The sequence below is a fragment of the Mixophyes fleayi genome, chromosome 3 (assembly GCF_038048845.1).
Source record: "Mixophyes fleayi isolate aMixFle1 chromosome 3, aMixFle1.hap1, whole genome shotgun sequence".
Taxonomy (NCBI): domain Eukaryota; kingdom Metazoa; phylum Chordata; class Amphibia; order Anura; family Limnodynastidae; genus Mixophyes; species Mixophyes fleayi.
The window spans coordinates 195106782-195127076 of record NC_134404.1 but is presented as its reverse complement, the minus strand read 5'-3'; the positions used below and the strand labels follow the sequence as shown (position 1 = coordinate 195127076).

At 37.9% G+C, this 20295-nt stretch overlaps 1 protein-coding gene across 1 annotated transcript in view; it reads right to left on the bottom strand.

Annotated features, from left to right (window-relative positions):
- Positions 1 to 20295, bottom strand: part of RFX6 (regulatory factor X6) — a 70499-nt gene that overhangs the window by 49688 nt on the left and 516 nt on the right. The window contains exons 2-6 of the mRNA XM_075200645.1: positions 20107 to 20263; positions 18157 to 18280; positions 11679 to 11740; positions 4660 to 4737; positions 3783 to 3810 (exon numbers count right to left, since the gene is read on the bottom strand). Of these exons, the coding sequence (XP_075056746.1) occupies positions 3783 to 3810; positions 4660 to 4737; positions 11679 to 11740; positions 18157 to 18280; positions 20107 to 20263 (449 nt within the window). The remainder of the gene's footprint in view (positions 1 to 3782; positions 3811 to 4659; positions 4738 to 11678; positions 11741 to 18156; positions 18281 to 20106; positions 20264 to 20295) is intronic.

The following is a 20295-nucleotide window of genomic DNA, read 5'->3' as shown; positions in this document are numbered from 1 at the left end:
ACAAAATGAGGGTGGAGCTGGTGGCATGTCACGGTCCTCTTCAGAGGACAATCTCCTGACCAGAAGGTCTTTGCACCGCTGTAGACTTGTGTCCGCCGGAAACAGAGACACAAAATACGCTTTAAACCGAGGATCGAGAACGGTGGCCAGAATGTATTCCTCTGACTTTAAAAGACTGACCACCCTCGGATCCTGGCAAAGCGTACGAAGGGCTTCATCCACAAGAGCTACATGCTTGGTGGAATCGCAATGCTGTACCAGCTCCTCCCTCACTTTCTCCAGCTGCTTCTGCAAAAGCCTGATCAGGGGAATCACCTGACTCAAGCTGGCAGTGTCGGAACTGACTTCTCGTGTGGCAAGTTCAAGTGGCTACAGAACCTTGCACAACACGAAAATCATTCTCCAGTGCGCTTGACTCAGGCACATCCCCACTCCTTTTCCTATGTCGTAGGTGGCTGTGTAGGCTTGAATGGCCTTTTGATGCTCCTCCATCCTCTGCAGCATATAGAGGGTGGAGTTCTCGCACGTCACTACCTCTTGTTAATTTAGATTGCAAGGCTTGTAAATACTTTGAAGTTAAAAAAAGCCGGCTGCACAGACTGTGGAGCTAGAAAGTGAAATTAAATGGACCACGTCACTTTGGTGGCTATCTATACCCCCCCCGCCCTACACTTGTAGTTGAATATAAAAAAAGCAGCCTGCATAGACTGTAGAACTAGAAATTCAAATATACAAAGAAATGGACAAAGGCAGTTTGGTATCTGTCTGCATCAGATCCCCTCTCCACTAGGAGTAAAATAGAAAACTATTCAGCCGTTATATAATCTAGAAAATAAATAGAAATTGAGAAGGGCAATTTAGTATCTGTCTGCATCATAATCATCAACATCCTCCTCAGCGCCAGCTACATCAATATCCTCCTCCCGGTGTACAACATTCACACCTTCATTAGCCAAATCTGTAACTGGACTGTGGGTGATCCTTCCAGCATATGCAGAGGGAGTGCTGCAAATTGTGGAAGGAGCCACCTCTTCCCGTACAGTGATGGGAAGGTCAGGCTTCGCAACGACCAACACCCTTGGACTCGCCTTGGGGATTTGTGATAATTTCTCTTTAGAAGGCAGAGTTGTTTGCTGTGTTGTTGCTGACAGCATAACTCTCTTAAATTTTTTGTAGGGGGGGGAGGAGGGCTTAGTTCCTTGGGTGAAGCTGAACCACTAGTCATGAACACGGGCCAGGGCCTAATCCGTTCCTTGCCACTGCGTGTCGTAAATGACATATTGGCAACTTTACGTTTCTCCTCAGATGATTTTAAGTTTCTCTTTTTGCTACTTTTACTGAACTTGGGCTTTTTGGATTTTACATGCCCTGTACTAGGAGATTGGGCATCGGGCTTGCCAGACGACGTTGATGGCATTTCATAGTCTATGTCATGACTAGTGGCAGCAGCTTCAGCATTAGGAGGAAGTGGGTCTTGATCTTTCCCTACTTTATCCTCCAAATTTTTGTTCTGCATTATATGTAGCACAAGAGAGTGTACCCCGAAGCCACACACACTCGGCAAAGCCTTTAAACATTATATGCGGCACAGGAGAGTACCACTGGACTGGAGTTATACAGCAGTACCACTGGACTTATACTGCAGAATCAGTGAAATTTGTAATATGGCAGTAACAACAATGGACTTATACTGCAGAATGAGTGAACTTTGTAATATTGCAGTACCACTGGACTTATACTGCAGAATGAGTGAACTTTGTAATATTGCAGTACCACTGGACTTAGAGAATGAGTGAAATTTGTAATATTGCAGCACCACTGGACTTATACTGCTGAATCAGTGAACTTTGTAATATAGCAGTACCAATGGACTTATACTGCAGAATCAGTGAACTTTGTAATATAGCAGTACCACTGGACTTATACTGCAGAATCAGTGAACTTTGTAATATAGCAGTACCACTGGACTTATACTGCTGAATAAGTGAACTTTGTAATATTGCAGTACCACTGGACTTATACTGCTGAATCAGTGAACTTTGTAATATAGCAGTACCACTGGACTTATACTGCTGAATCAGTGAACTTTGTAATATAGCAGTACCACTGGACTTATACTGCTGAATCAGTGAACTTTGTAATATTGCAGTACCACTGGACTTATACTGCTGAATCTGTCAACTTTGTAATATAGCAGTACCACTGGAATTATACTGCAGAATCAGTGAACTTTGTAATATTGCAGTACCAATAGACTTATACTGCAGGATTGTTTTTGGATATTTTTTTTTTATTTTTATTTTTTATAATTACTTTATTTATTTATTTTTTTATAACTTTTTTTAATTTTTTTTTTAACTTGGGAATACTGGGGAAATAACAATGCCCTTAGAAGGACAGAGCACAGGACACAGCACCACTGGACTGAACAGGACACAGCACAGGACCCAGCAGCACCACTGAACTCAGAAGGACAGAGCACAGGACACAGCACCACTGGACTGAGCAGAACACAGCACAGCACAGCACAGAACTGAACAGCACAGCACAGCACAGAACTGAACAGCACAGCACAGCACGAGATATAGCAGGACAGAGGACCACCTAACACAACCTCCCTCTACCCTGATCAATGCCCGAGTGAAGATGGCGGCGACTAGCGGGGAATTTATAGGATCTGAGTATCGCGAGATCCGACAGCGGGATTATGACTCAGAGCCTCGGTTTCAGTTTTGCAATTGGCGGGAATACCCGGATCTGTCTCGGATCCTGCTCGGATCGGCAACGTTCGGGTGGGCTCGGATTTCAGATATCCGAGCCCGCTCATCTCTAATATTAATTACATCATTGTTGCTTCTTTGCTTTTAGTGTTTCCACAACCTTTTATTTTTTTCTCTCACTGTTCACCTTAAAACAGACAATGACTTTGAAAAAATGCACCTGCTATTTTAATGCACATTCCTATAGGTTTGAAACCTGCTACCTACTATATGTCTGACAGATCCTGCTTAACTACACCTGTCAGCAGCTCCATTACTGCTTACATTAGTGGAGAACACATGAAAAGACTTTCATGTAAAGAATGCTTTGATGCTTGAAAAATTATTCCTCAATACAAAATTTGCAGTTGTAAGTTTACATGCACACATATAGCCATAGTTACATACACAATGGTGGAACAAAGACACATGTCCATTAAGTTCATACTTCACATTATTATTAATACTAACACAACAGCAGCTACTAAAATTACTACTAATACTACTTCTATTACTACTACTACTGCTAGTATTACTACGGCTATGACCAATACTACTACTACCATTACTAATATTACTAATATAACTGCTTCTACTACTAATAATAATACTAATAATAACAATAATAATAAAATCCAGTTGAGCAGGAAACTGATCGCACTAGTAGCAATCTGACATAATAGTTGTAAATATATATATTGTGAAAAGCGTGCAAACAGATGGCACTTCCCACAGGTTTCTGTTGGACCACTTTGACGTTTATTTACTTGTCAGGATGGATAAACAGTCTTGGCAGTGTCTTCAGCAATCAAATGAAACATTCACAGAAACAAACACAGTCCATAGCCCTAAACTCTGTCTTCCAATTTAGGTCCCTAACTGGTCACTGGCCACTTGTTTGCTTCAGTCTCCCACACAGAGCTCAAACATCTTTAAAAGGTGGCAAAGTTTCCCAATTGCCACAATATATATATATACAATGAACACAGTACTCTGCAGCTTCAATACAAAACAAAAACTCACCTCACTCTTCAGCTTGCTGCCAGAAAACCTTTATGAGAAAAATATATATTATATATAGGTATATATATATTAAATATATTATTATTATAAATAATAGATATGTGTGTTCAGTGCGTAGGTATAGTAAATTATGTGAATAATATGTAAATATACTATTTTTAAATGATAATTATTATTACTGTCTTCTAAAGAATGGTTGCAGAAACCAAGAAGATATATAGCACTTTTTCTCTTTAGCATTGCCTCAAGAGTTTTTTCAAGAAAGGGATAAACAGGAAGTGCAATCTGCAACGATTGGCAGTCACATGTTTCCTATGTATGATAATTCCTCTCTGTCATCTAGACTAATAACCCTGCTTTAAATTCAGTTTTAAACAATAACAGTTATTTACTAATAAAAAATGTGCAGTAAGCCATAGCCACCAACCAGTGCTCAAACACATATGAAATGGTTGAAAGCAAATATCTGACTGATTGGTTGGTTGCTTAGGTTACTGCAAATTTGCACTTTGTTAGAAAATAACCTCTGCTGACACCAACAGGGTATTACATAAGCATATTTGACGGCTCAGGGATCAGTGACTTTTGGCTCTAGCCAGCACAAGCAAGAAAAATATATTTATGGCATATAAAGGGATATTTACTGATTGTCTGTCATGGTAATGCTCAATTATCATATATCTATCTATATAGCCCATGAGGGTAACCACTGTCTCCATTTACATGTAATATAAAGGCTTAAATCTCACATTTATTGAAAAAAATGTAAATATTAAGATGTGTACCAAAAAGAATATCATTTGATTTAGCATTCATATCAATGACATTGAAAGAAATTATAACTGTTTTATATATCTATTAATTAGCCATTATCTACCTTGTCAGTCCTTTTCCAGAGTAAACCGAATGGTAGTATGCACTGCTTTCCTTTATCCCTATGCCATAATAATGGTACCTACAGTAGGAGACAGAAGATATATTTGTGATCAGTCAGTATTTACTGTAGAAAAGCATATAATTAAGAATAAATATCAGAGCAAACCAAAATTATACTGTGATACTTTTTTACCAAAATGACTTGACATTGGGCAGTGTGTGTTCCTCTGAAACATTTGTTCTAAACATCATTGGTGCATGCATTCCAGTCATTTGTACTGGTACACAATATGCCATAGAGATGGAGCCAGGTACTTTTAAGCTTAGTGGCTAAATGATGTGCCTTTCTCATAGACCCCTGTTCACAGATTTTCCTTCAAGAGAAATATTTGGGAAAATAGTATTCACTTAGAATATCTCAGTGTGTACCTTATTATTATTATTATTATTATTATTATTATTGTAGATTTGTAGGGCACACAGTACTCCACAGCGCCATACAGTAAGGAAAACAGGACAAATATAAAACAAGGACATACAAGGCAGACAAAATTAATACAGGCATGAAAACAAAAGGGTATGGAGGACCCTGCTCATTAAAGAGCTTACCTTCTAAGTAGAAGAGGGCACAGTTGACACAAGAGGAGCGAGTGTGGCTTAGAGTGGAGTTTGGGACAGCTGTGAAGTTGTATTAGTGTGAATAGTGTCATCAAGGATAAGGCAAGCTCTAAAAAAGAGATCGGTTTTCAGAGAGCATCTAAAGATGCTCTCTGAAAACCTGATAAGGAAAGTCTGATTGGGCGTGGTAGGGATTTCCATAAGTTGGGAGAAGTCTTGCAGGCAGGAGTGAGTGGTGGTCACCAGTGACTAGACAAAGCGCAGGCCAGAGGTAAATCTGAGAGGGTGGGAGGCAAAGTATTTTGATATGAGATTTGAGATGTATGATGGGAGGACACAGGGAGCCAGTGTAGGGATTTGCAAAGTGGTGGAGCAGATGTGTAGCAGTGAGAGAGGAAGATCAAACTTGCAGCAGCCTTTAGGATGAATATAGGTATGGATATATGGATCTTGTTAATGCCAGATAGCAGGATAATGCAGTAGTCAAGACAGGAGAAGATGATAGAATGAATAAGAGTTTTGGTAGCATATTGAGTAATATAAGGGTGTATTCTGGCAATGTTTATAAGGTGAATTTGCCAGGGCTGGGAGAGAGTCTGGATGTGAGGAATAAATCAGAGAGCGGAAACAAGCGTGACACCAAGCCAGGGGGCTTGGGAGACTGAGGAAATTGAGGGGTTATTGACAGTGATGGAGATTTGAGGGGAGGTGGTGATTCTGGCAAGAGGGAAGATAATAAGCTCTGTTTTGGACATGTTGAGCTTTAGGTAGCATTGGGACATCCAGTACAGAAGGGGAGAGGTCAGAGGAAGAGATACAGATTTGGGTGTCATCAGCGCAGAGGTGGTACTGGAGGCCGAATGGGCAAAATAGTGCTCCAAGAGAAGAGGTGTACAGTGAAAAAACTAAATGGCCAAGAACAGAGCCTTGTGGGACCCTAAAATATAGTAGGAGTGGAGAGGAGAATGTGCCAGAGGCAGAAACACTAAAGGAGCAGTTCGATAGGTAGGAAATGAACCAGGAAAGAACTGTGCCATGAATGCCAATAAAGGGTGAGGAGAGGAGGGTGATCAACAGTGGAAAAAGTGGCAAAGAAATCCAGGAGAATGAGTATGGAGAAACGACCCTTAGACTTTGCAGTAAGTAGATCATCGATCACTTTTGTGAGAGCAGTTTCAGTGGAATGTTGGGGAGAGAGGAGAGAAAGTGAGAGAGGCATTTGTACACTAATCTTTCAAGAAGTTTGGAGGCAAAAGGGAGGAAAGGAATAGTGGTGGTAATTGGAGAGAAAGACTGGATCGAGAGATGGTTTCTTTAGAATTGGTGAGATGAGCACATGTTTAAAGGAGGATAGAAATGTGCCAGTGGAGAGAGACAGGTTGAAGAGGTGAGCTAGAGGTGGCCATACAGTGGAGGAGAGGGATCGGAGAAGTTGGGAGGGAAAAGGATCAAGGGGACAGGTTGTAGGGTGAGATGATGAGATAAGTGTAGAGACTTCGTATTCAGTTACTGAAACCATGAATTAAAGGTTGGATTAGAGAGTATAGGTGAAGTTGCATAGAGTGGGTGGAGTGGGTGGAATTTGACATGAGGAAGTATCTTGTCGATTGGTGTCGATTTTGTCTTTGAAGTAGGTAGGAATATCATGGGCTGTGAGAGAGAAAGGGGGAGGAGATGCAGGTGGGCTGAAAAGTGAGTTGAAGGTTGCAAATTCTCCTTCATTTATACCAGCATGTTATTTGTATTTATTACAGTTTGGTATGTCTTTGTTACTACTGATGTTTGTAATATGAGTTTAAATTTATCATATTTTTATAATATTTATCATTTGAACCCCTGCACATAGCATTTATCTTTGTAAATTGTACAAAATATCAAATTTGGCATTGCATATTTGTAGCTGCTTTAAAAAAAAACCACTGTATATACTTTCTCAACACAAATTCTATATCAAGTAGAGTTAATGTTGTACTTTTAGATTATGGACATTGTTAAGGATATACATTAAAAAAAAAATCACAATTTCTTTTCCAGTTTGCATTCTTTTTATATAGTGTCCCTAAGTAGTAATATTCAAATTTACTACACTGTTAACTAATAGATATGCATCTTCTATTCTCTTCTTTGCATGTTAATTCGCTTTATCCAAATTGAAACGTGACAATTTGACAATCTGTATAATGAATATTTAGGTTTCAACATATCTTAAGTTTTTATTTTAATGGCTAAAATGCTTGGATAACTTAATTTTTACTGTTAAATAATTACTGCAGAAGTGATTACTTTACATCCTCAGTTTCAAAGGCTTTTAATTTTTTCACTGCACTGGTAATATTTTTATCACTAGTTAGCTGATAGAATTACCTAGAATTACCTATAACATAGATAGCCTGAGACAATTAAGTAAATGAAACAAGACACATCACCAGTTGAGACCTAACAGCTGATTTATTTAGGTCTGGTGGACATATATACGGAGAGATTATAAATCATGTATAAATTAATATAGCAGAGCGGCAAATCATATTTTAGTTTTGGAAAATCTGATTGCCAAACAGTATCCTATATTTAAAGATGCTGGACACTATTTCATGACAGTATTTCTTAAAAATCCCAAAATAATAGTCGCTCAATAGTACCAGGAAATATTAGTAAAGGTGAAACTAAGTTAAGGCAAAGCCTATTTACTTATATGACTACCTACGCAAGATAAAGAAAGACTCACATTTTGTTGAGCCAATCTTTATTGTTTGTGTACTTTGTGTCACGAAAGTCAGATAGTTGGAATGGTCTTGATCTCTGCTTGAGTGACAGCTACCCCCAGAGAGGTGCGAAGTCTAACAGAGGAGAGGTATTCACCAGTGATTCCTGAATGGGAATATAGTCTTAGCTGCTCTCAACCGCAGGTCGCGGTCCTCTAGGGGACGCAGAGCAGATAATACAGAGATCCACAAAATAACTGTAAGGCAGAATGACATGTAGCCTCAGGTGTATGGAATTCCGGAACAGGACGGGTGCTGTGCGCTGATCAGCAGTATAGCCACGAATCTCGATAATAGGCTGAGCAGGTAGTACAGTCTAAACAGCGGAATAAGCTGAACAGATATAGCTGCGAAGCGATGCACTGCGGTGAGCAGAAGTATTGAGATCCATACAGGTGATATAACTCTGGAATAGGACCAATGAGGAACAGTGAGGCCACAGGTCTTGACTGTGGAGTGTGACGTAAGCAGAACAGGTAATGCTGGGAAGCGATGAACTGCGGAGAGCAAAAGCACTGAGATCCACACAAGTGTATAACTCTGGAACAGGACCGATGATGAGCGATGCTGCAGCCAATGAACGAACAGCCTAACACGCGAAGACAGGAACAAAGGTAAGTATGAGCATGGACGATATTCAAAGGAGATGCTTCTTATCAGGTAGGGAGACCTGATGAACTGACCCTGGTAGAAAGGAGGAGGACCCTTATAAAGGGAACTGGCTGGTGATCCTCCTATCACCGTGGAGCAGAGGTTTTAAAAGGTTCCCAGGGTTGCACATGTGCAGAATTCTTGGCAAGATGGCGTCTGAGGATATAGGAACGCCAGGCTGTACAACAGATAGGAGTAAACATGGGAAACCAATATATACAAGGCTCAGAATGGAACTAAACCAGTGAGATGCGTGATACTTTGTAGTGCCATCTGTCCACGTGCTTGGATATTTAACAAGTCAATCATTTTCATACTTCTAGCTAATGTTGTTTAAGAGTATAAACATGTTCTAGATGTTGATTATAATACTAGCAAAGCCCACAATGTGATTTACATGCCTTTTCTGTACAGTACTGACACTTAGAAATACACCACTGGACATAATTTAATACATTTGAAATTAGAGATCCATATTACTAAATTGCACACTAGCTGCAAAATGATAGCACATTTCTAGTAAACTGAAACAATGATGGGCTGAAATGGATCAGCAGCTTATGGAAATAGCATACTGTATGTTAGCCAGCCAAAAAGAAACAGGTATAATGCTTAATCATCATCATCATCATCATCATCATTTATTTATATAGTGCCAGCAAATTCCATAGTGGTATACAATTGGTAACAAACACAATAATAAAACTATACTGGGTACTGCAAACAGACAGAGAGGAAGCTTACAATCTAAATGTGTGGCTTTTTCTTTTTGTATCTCACTTTGAATACATCATATACAGTCGTGGTCAGACATATTGGCACGGTTGCCCTTTTTTCAAATAACTCACAATTTCCTCTAAACATAAGGTAAAATTAACTACAGAATTTGGTCTTGTTTTTAATTATAAATTGAATACTGTACATCACTTTAAATGAAAAGAAGTTGTACTGACAAACTAATTGACCCCCTTGATATAATATTTGGTAGAGGAGCCTGCTGTCAAAATAACTGCAATCAATCATGTACTATAGCTGTGGATGAGTTTCCTGCACCTCTCTACTGACAGTTTGGTCCACTCTTCTTGAGATTAACGGTGCCAGCTCTCTCAGAATTAAAGGCACCCTTCTCCCAACTGTTGTCTTCAGATCTCTTCACAGGTGTTCTCTGGGATTTAGATCTGGATCAAGTGTGTTTTTTGTCATTGTCCTGCTGGAAGGCCCATGAGCTGTGAATTAGACTCATCTTTCTGACATAGGATTCAACATTGCACTCCAAAATGGCCTGGTAATTTCCAGATTTCACAATGCCATGCAAAGTTTATTGAGGTGCCTTTAATACCGTTCAAACAATCGTGAGCTGCTATCTTTCCAGTGTGGTTGGCTACAGTGCCATGGGCCTCAATCTTCCTAATTCCACATGCTGTGGAAGCAGGAAAATAAAGAACTCTGGAGACTGTTTTGAAGCCTTAACATTGTCCATGATTGGCTACAATCTTTTGTCTGATTTCCTCAGACATATCATGTTTTACTTTTCTCCATGCTCATGTGATACACACAATGACACAAAACTGAAGATTTAGCCCCTCTCTATTCAAACTAATTTAATGACTGATATCTATATTATAGACAACAACTTCTCACCACAGGTGAGTTTAATTCCAAAGCAAAGGAAGATCCCCGGCTTAAAGTTTAATTATTTCTAACTATTTCTAAAGGGTGCCAATATTTTTGTCCTGTCTATTTAAGGATTTCTCTGTGAAATAAGCTATAAATAGTAATTATTTCTGCTATTTGTGTTTTATTCTACTGCAAACCAAAGAAATACCTAGGTGAATATTTTAAAATATTTTCTTTACATTTCACCCTTTTTCCTGGGGGAATTGTGTATTATTAGAAAAAACTGCATGGGGGCCCATATTTTTACCCATGACTATATAAACTTTTTGTCAGGTTCCTGTTGTATCAGGAGTCTTCAGCTGATTTTTTCCTGTACATTTAAAAATCTTAAAATGAAAAATGTTTGCATTATCTTAAGCAATAGGTTGGGGTGCTTTGGAGCAGTGAGAGTTAATTCGCTAAAGATCTGTGTACATCTACTCTTGTGACACTTTCTTTAGCCAGGTATGCACCAATGTTGAATGTCCTGACATTCCGTTAAATAATGTAATTTAATTTTGGGTATCTATCCTTTCTCATTGGACTGAGAACAATGTCCCCCACACTTTAATTATTTGACTGCATTTACTTGAACCTTTCTACATAGTTTGTCCTTTGCACTTAGCACCATTATGTGTATGGAAATGATCCCTTTTGGTGATAATGCCCAGTTTAAAAACAAATCACACATACTAAACTTATATACGAAACAAACTCTAGCTTATTACTTTCCAAGTGACATGTATTTGTAAACAAGCAGTATTTGTCTTTTCTCATTTATATTTCACATGGTGATTGTTGCATATTTTTGTCAATTTACACAATTGTTAATCTTAAAAGGAGACTGATATTTAATTTGCTCTATTTATGGCTTCTTTATTTGAAAGATACTATATATTTCCTGCAGCATATGTTCACTTTTGTGTGTGCACCCACAAGACCTCTTGTTATCATACAGTGCAACAAACAATGACTGATAAGCAGATTGATAGAAGGAAGCTATCTCAAGCCCTTATAACATGTTATCATGAGGCCAGCTGTCATATCAGTTTTTTTTTCAACCTTCTAAATCACAACTGATAAATAAGGTTGGCTGTAGCTTTCACTCTTTGTTGGTAAAACTAAAGCTTGGGTAAAATGTTGTAGCTGCTGTTAAACAAATGAATGGTATTCTAATCACAGTTCATGCATCAGTTCACCTCAAGTAAAGCAGATCTTTGCATTTTATGGCTGCAGCTTGTGGGCCAAGTGGATCCTGCTTAATTGTTGGGAAATAAACATTATGACTAACAGACAATTTACACAGTGCATACACATAAGCTACTGGTCTTACTTTGAATGTCCTCTAGTACCTAGTCTTCTTGTGGTCAGAAGTGGGAACTTTTGGCGAATTGTCTAGAAAATAAATAAATAAAAATAAATGTTTGTATCAACTTATTATTTCATAGCAGTTAAAATCTTCTAACACAATACTACTGTGCTATTAATTGCTTTGTATTGTATAGCTTCTCCTTGAATATAGCTTAAGCTGTGTTAGCTACCATATCAATTTTTATTTAACATCTGACAATTAAGGAATCATGCCAAAGAAAACAGTGTGTATAAACACATTGGTGTAAGCCAATTGGATGTTATCATATTAAAAATAAGAGTGCAATTAAAGTGCAAATTGGCACACATTTAATAGCATCCACTAATCTGTAAATTAAAGTTTTTATACACTGAAATACCTTAAAGTGAATTTATGATTCCTTATTCAATCCACATTAGTGTTTATTTTAGAAATACAACTTTCTCTAAAACTCTAGGTGTCATTTATAACCCGTGAAATGCAGAGGCTCATGGTACTTATGTTGTGTAAGTACAGTTACTTTTCACCTACAAACAGATTTTACAGCATTCTTTTTGTGGGTTTTCATTTCACATAGAAATGTTCCCTCAAACTACGGTACTACTTACTGATGGATTTTGATGACCCCCTTTATTTATTAGGTTGTTTTTGTCTCTGGAAACACCATTTATTCTGCCCTAATTATATAAATCAAGAAAGTGATGGGTAATCATGGCTACCTTAATTTCATGAGGCAGAACTTTACATTTTGAGTTTTCATTTATGTGCACACATCAATGTGCTATGAAATGAATTGTGCCTAGATGGCTCCGATGCCATCCGTTAAAAAGATTGAAAGGCAGAGGCCTGCTACCGCCATCAAAGGTATTTGGAAATGATTGCTGTTTTGTCCTACTAAAAAGCAGCTCTGAAAATTCTAACTAAATGTTGATGCCTCCAAATATACACACTGTCCAATCCTTGACATTGATTAGAATATGTTGTCCTGGAGATCTCGCTCTCTTTATGTAATTCCATGATTCGCCCAAGTTCCACCAGCTCCTCCCTTTACAAGGAGTAAAAATGTGCACCCCCAAAAAATCAACATAGTATTGCTACATTAATCTGTGCTCATGACCCTACAGACAAGAGAATCAGATGCACAACATCAAAGAGCAGGAAGAAATTGATGCTTCTCCAAAGTAAATGGAGAAAAATGGAAAAACACAAAACAAGACAAAAAGAAAAATAGTATAGTGCATAAACATGGCACATGAGATATAGACAGTCCTAATATCATCTTGATCTCATGAGTTATTTAACACCTTTATGAGAATCAATTTATCAGTAGGAGACATTGTGAAATGTTTTATTTAAATTCCATAAGGTCCAACTATGCAAGTAAGCAGTGATATTTTTCCCTTTTTTAACCCCATACAAATCTATCAGAGCAAATGGCCAATCATTTGCTAATTGAGGCGTGGCCAAGAGAGCACAAAGCGCTCATCCATTTGGCTGTAATTGCCTATGTAGCCATTTAAGAATAGTGGACAACAATCTGATTTGTCCATTAATATGATGATTATGTAGAGTACTTGGTGGTGTTAGATACTCTAGTTGTACATTTGTGATAGCACCATTAGGCTGGGTACACATTACAGAAAATTTCTCCTGATGCGCTATCGTTACCGATTTTACCAACGACTGAAAGTCCCGATCAGCATGTTGATTCATGTCTACATACTATACGTGTTGTACAAGATTTACCTTCAGATCTGTGCTCTTTATATGTCATAACCATCGGGTGAAAAGATTGTGACTCTGTAAACTCTATAGAGATATGCTTACACTCAGGGCCGGATTAACCCTAGGGCTAACTGGGCTACAGCCCAGGGGCCCCGGGCATCCAGGGGGCCCTTGAAAGTGCTCAGCAGCAGTATTGATCGGTCGGGGGCGCCCGCGCCGCGATCAATGCTGCTGAGCACTTTAAATGCGGTCCTTCCCCCACACGCTGTAGACTCCTTACTGAGGAGATCTCGTGAGTCTCACTCTCACGAGATCTCCTCGGTAAAGAGTGTACAGTGCGCCGGGGAAGGACTGCAATGCCAGGAGAAGGAGGTAAGTGCCTTGGGGCGGCTCAGCTCACCGGGGGGGTGGCTCAGATAACGGGGAGGGGGGCCCTCATGTGGGAATGGAGGTCCCCTTAGCCCAGGGGCCTCCATTCCCTTAATCCGGCCCTGCTTACACTGCTAGTCATGATTGCAAACACACTTCAGTATTTGTCCAAAATTGTTCCATCGTTTATAGAGTTTTTTAGTCTATTTATATTATCAAATCAAACGACACGATGTGCTTTGAAACGTTAAAACACGATCGTTGGAGCGTACACACTAATGTGATATCACCCCTAACTCATTTATCGAGTGGTTGGCACGATGGGTAAAAAGAACTGTAGTGTGTACTCAGCCTTACTCTGGGCTGTGTATTTGGGAGATTTCTCTACATGAGAGTTGCATTTCCTCTTGTGGTTTTAATGTTACAAAGTATTCAGCTCTGAATTGTCCTCCCTTTCAAGTTTCACTGGTCAGTGATGTCATCAACAGATAACTCAAGGGTGATTATCAGTGTATAAATAAAGTCAAACAATCTAAGTAAACATGTTTCACTCAACAATGGTCCAGACAGCATGAACTAGATCACAACTATTTGTGATGATTTGCTAATGGACTCTTTTATGTCAATACAGGTTTTGTAAGTAACTAACATAAAAAAACATAGAAAATAAAGTTTCTCAAAAGTTGCATTTTTAGTCAATTAGTGTACTAGTGCATCCTTTGAATTATTAAAGTAGAAACAATGAAACCTCAATAATCTACATCACCGACTGAGTAGAAAATTTATATTTAAACATATTAGTGGACTAATAGCGTAAACAGGAAGTATCTTATATAAAATTTGATCTGCCAAAGACATATGATCATTTCTTTTATTACAAGATTCCACTCCCATCCCAGTGCTGCAAGCACACCCAAATTACCCTGATGCCCAATAATAACAGTTAAATCAACATCAACTGGATTATAATTGAGGATTTTTATAAATGCAGTCTGATGATGACAGTTATTGGTCTATGTGTGCTGTCAAACAACACAAACAAGCACCAGTGAAGCTGAAAGAGATCAGTGTGGATCTTATTCAATTGGACCACTTACATTTGACACCAAACTAGATGCTGATCCTGTCACTCAGCACCCGGTTTGAGCTACAGAATCAGCCCATTTATAACCAACATAACCCCTATATATTGGAGGTAGGGTAAGTGTACCAAGCAAGCACGTAAACTTTGAGTTTAATTTCTTCCATCATTTAGACTGTAAGACTTATTTGTGTATTGTTACTCTTAAACTAGGCTGTGGACTATCAAATTACCCAGTCATCCACTGTTGAAGAAACTATCACACACTCCCATTGTCAGAAGGTTCAAACACCTTACCCACTTCACATTGTGTGGGACGTAGAATTATGTTTTTATTTGCATGGTCTTCCATACACACCAGGTGTCGAGTATGCATTACCCACTCCAATTTCATTTTACATGATACTGCTCAGCTTTAGTAGCTGTAAAGCATATAGCACTAGTTAGTAAGAAGGACATGTTTTATTTATTGCTCATTACTAAACACCACCACTCATCCCTGAATATTGGTCAGCTTATACTTGGTACTGATTGCTGCTTATTCCCTGCTCACTCCAGACATTAGCAATGATTGTCTTCAGGGTTAATAAGATGACAACCCTGAATTGGACAACCAATTAGACTTAATAGACTGCAAATCACATAATGTATGGGCCCAATAAGGCCAGTGATCCTGATCAGCATATGATTAGGATTAATCAGATGTCAATTAGGACAGGTGTCAATTTCACATACAACCGCAGTGAAAGTGTCACAAGGCAAAATGGTTTAATCTTTCAGATTTGACCCCACACTTGTATGGCTAGTGTATGGAGGCATTGACTGTGAATGTAAAACATTTGTACCCAATGATATTTTTTAACCACTTCAGTGCTAAGAACAAGTGTGAAATATCCTGTACATATAACTCAGAAGTGCTAAGGAAGAGTACCACTCATCCTTAGCAAATAAAGGATTCAAATAGGAAAAAATAAAAGTTACCAATTCCCCACCAATATTTCTTGTTGGTGGGGACCATGTAAAAGGGGCTGGCATAAGGAGCCGGTGCTCAGTTCCCTGCCCTACTGAAATACTAGAAGAGCCAAAAGATTGGGGAGGACACTGAAAGTGTCCCATTGCCCCCTTCTTGGCTCATACAGCCTCAGTGACACATTCATTTGAAGAAGGAGAGTACCCTGTTTCAAACATGTGTCCCCTGAGAAGTTATCTTCTTGTTATCATGTGTGATCACCAGACAATAACACCTCCATTATATAAATCATTAAGAAGTCCAGGGATGAGAGAGGATCTCTGCCTTTCTGGCTTCAATAAAATCAAGGGTACTCTCATTTTAAATGATGTCGCCACTTAGTAGTTATTATTGTGATTAATTGTGATCACCAGACATTAACGCCCTACACTGCAGAAAACACTAAGGAGCCCAAGATGAGGAAGGGGTTTGTCAATGCCCAGTTCTTCTTGGCTCTAAGAAACTTTGGGGACATCTAATTTGAATGAGGATGGCTCCTTCTTTCAAATGACATGCCCTATTAGTAGTTATTGTCTGGGTAACAACTTACAGTCACATCCTGCACTGCCGAAAATGTTAAGAAGTCCAGGGAGAGGGGGGAAGGTGAAGGTGCTAAAATGCCAGATCCCACACCCTGCCAACGAACTCCGAGTACTCTCATTTGATCTGGTGGTTTGTATATTTAAAAAAATGTATTATCCGTATTATTCCTATACATTTTATACATTTCATTCAATACAGTGCAAACAAGCAAAGAAAAATGCATTATAATTTTAAAGTGGAGATTTTATTCTGAATATTCATGTGTAGAATCCTGCTTTTTTGCTGTTTTGGAAAGGGGTATTGATGCCAACGCAAGACCTTCAAATTATTTCTTGGTGATTATTAGAAAAAAAAACTACATTCGCTTTATTTGCACAATTTTTAGATGTGGAAAGCATGTGAGTAAATATCCACTTTTTCTGCACCACAGCTAAGCATCACTTGTGTTTTGACAAGGCAAAAGATAATGAAAGAAAATGGATCATATATATTGTAACTATTAGTCTGTGAACTAAAAGCGGCAGTACATTAAAATTATAATGTATGATTTGAATTGAATGTTAGAGTGATGTGGAAAGTGGACCAATAAAAGCATATTGATGGCATAGGTAAAACGCTGATTTTATGTATTTAGGTCTGCTATACCCATAAAAGAAGCTGAGCTGTACTTGTTCTAAGAAATTAGAAATGGTCACCAGTTTCATGAATAAAAGCAAACATTATTGGCAACATGAAAATTGTTTTCAGATCATACTGATAGTATGAATTAGTTATTTAGCTGCCCACTTTGCAAGATAGGACAAACAAAATAGATTAACATCTTAAGGACAAAAGGCTAAAGCTGGGTACACACTACAGAAATTTCGACCAACTTTTTATGCCGAGCGATTTTACATGCGATCGATGATCTGATCGCTCGGTCCATGGACTGCATACACACTAGCCTTGTTTAGGACGATAAAGGGAAGAGCGGACGTCCCTTTAGCGACTTTGTACAGCCATGTTGTTGTGAGCAATGACTGTAATTTCGTACTCACTGTTGTGGATCGGTCGGAAGTTTATACACACTACACAGCGGAAACGAGATTGGAACAAAAATATTAAACGGTACGACCAACCAAATGAGGCGATAATCGTCCATTTGGGCAGACTTTCGACCATCGTGTAACTGTACACACTGACCCGACTTTTGAACGAGCGGTCGTATGTCGGCTGTTTGAGACGATTATTGGACGAAAACAGTGTAGTGTGTACCCAGCTTCATTCAGTACATTCTATCCAAATAAAAGGAGCTAAATTTGTTTTTAACATTTACATTTTTTATCCTAGGGTTTTATGCATATCTAAAATGAATAATACGTAATAAGAGTTTGACTAATAGGGAGGCTATTTTTCTATGCACACTTCTCACATTAATCCTTTTTAAGGACACTGAAGAAAGTCTTTCATAGCCTTAATTAATAGCAGAGAATAATAGCTTGCAGTGATGTAGATAACACAGCTTTAGATAATGTAATTTACATAGACATATGAAATATTATATACAATGAAATACATGTAAACCACTTATGGTATAACTATAGGACATATAAACTTTTGAGATGCTTTTTCATGTTTAGGTTTAGGAAGCTTTTAGCTCCATATTACATGCAACAAATAAATTAGTCTGTAAGACCTATCACCGCATAGCACAATACAACTCTTTTATTTTGTTGATAATAAAATCTATATACCTTTCCAAATGTTGCAGCACATGCTGGGTCCAGTTTCTCTTTTCTGCAAAAGTCTAAGTAGTGTGCATACAATATACAGCGTGGTAGGCAAACACCTTCACATACAATATAGTTCTCCTCCAACCTGCAAAGCAAAGTCATGGTTATGAATTCAAGTTTAATGCAATTGCTGGTTGGTGCTGTACATGCTGAATGGATAATTCTATGTTTAATGGTTAATTCTGAGCTTGTGCAGTGGACATAATAAGATATCACCAAATGTTACTTTGTCACGTTGGTTTTTGTCTTTTTCTCGTTAGTAGATTTGCATTATGACTCCTGTTTAAACCATCTGAAGGTTTCCCCACATTAAAATTAATTTTATCCCTCAACTAGATCCACAAATTTTACATTTAGAGGATTGGGATCATTCAGTTTGTGACTATGTGTTATAGATGACATTAAAAAGTGCATGAGATCCATATAAATAGGGTGTGCATACACATTTATTAGTTAAATACAGCAGACTCCAAAGTAAACGTTAGAACCTCAAAACAAATATGTCTGTTGTTTAGGTAAAATAAATTACATCCAAGCGTATTTGCCTAATTCAGCAAAAACGCATAAAAGAGTCATCAAATCCAAGTAATACATATTAAAGTGAACTGTGTTACATTATTCTTACATTCCTAGGTGTTAGTTTTACCATCTGAAACACTTTATCAAACATTAATAATATAATTAACGCAAATGTAGTATACAGTTACAGCATAGTGTCCTGTAAATTACAGACATTTTATTGTAAGGTTTAAAATTTACATATTTATTTTATAAACACAAACTCAAGGTTTGGAGCTCAATCTAAATGTCTGTATAATCAGTGGGGTGTATATTTTTTAATCAAAGATCAGTAACCAAATGTACAGTAACCAAAGCAACTAAGCAGATAGATGCTTAAATTCCGTAACTGACTAGAGGTATCAATGCAACATGTTTTAGGGAAAGACAATTGTGTTTAAATGCCCTATCAATAAAGTGTAGTGCAACTAAACATTCTCATATATGCATATGTATATATATATATATATATATATATATATATATAAAAGCAAAGTGGTCTAAGCTAAAGAGAAGCAAACCCACACAAACGTAGCAAGAGAATGTAAACTGCAAAAAGATAGGGCTCTCGTTGGAACTGAATCACTGACCCCAGCACTGTGAGGCAGCTACTGATTTGTCATGACAACAGATAATTGTGTATATAATCTATATTCTTTAAACCTGTATTTATGCACACAAACTCGCACAGGCACATATTTAAATATACACACACAGCACCAACAAGCACCAGTTACACCAGTTGCATGGCATACTTAACCCTGCAGCTAAAAACATTGAAATAAAATACAAGAGAGTGGGTTACTGTGGGGCTATATGGCGCACCCACCATGCAGGAACAGGAGTTATCTGTATATGTCCCTTAACTTTTTTCACATCCTTGCGAATATTTCAATTAACTTTTTAGTGAAGAATACATGGTTCAGACTGGTATGATTATGGTGCATATAATGAAGGTCTGGTCTGTGTAGCATAACACTGCTTTAAAGGAGCACAGAGATACAGTGACCATGTATCTAAGTATGGATAGGAATAATTTCCAAAAAATGTTAGGCGTCCATTGGTGAAGTGTACAAATACCTAGATAAGCTGTATATGTACCCCATTAAATGTATGCTCATTAATATTAATTGCATTTGGGCACCAATCTCTCTATACTATACTACACCATTGTGCTCCTCTCATGTACTGTAAATAAATATATATATATATATATATATATATATAAACACACACACATATATATATATATATATATATATATATATATATATATACTTAATAGATAGTAATTAACCTAGCTATAAATAAATATAAATAAATTTGAGTGTGGTAGGCATATACTGTACTTACCACTGTAAAGTGAGCTGTGTCTGTTTCTTTTTATCCTTAATAATCTGCGTGATTGATTTCTTCTGAGTTGCCTTATTGCAGATTGTATTGTTTTTTCTATAAATAATATCCATATCCTCATCCTCAGATGAATATGTGTCATTCAACAGGTGCATCTCTGAATGCAGGCAGTGAAAGAAAACAAATTCA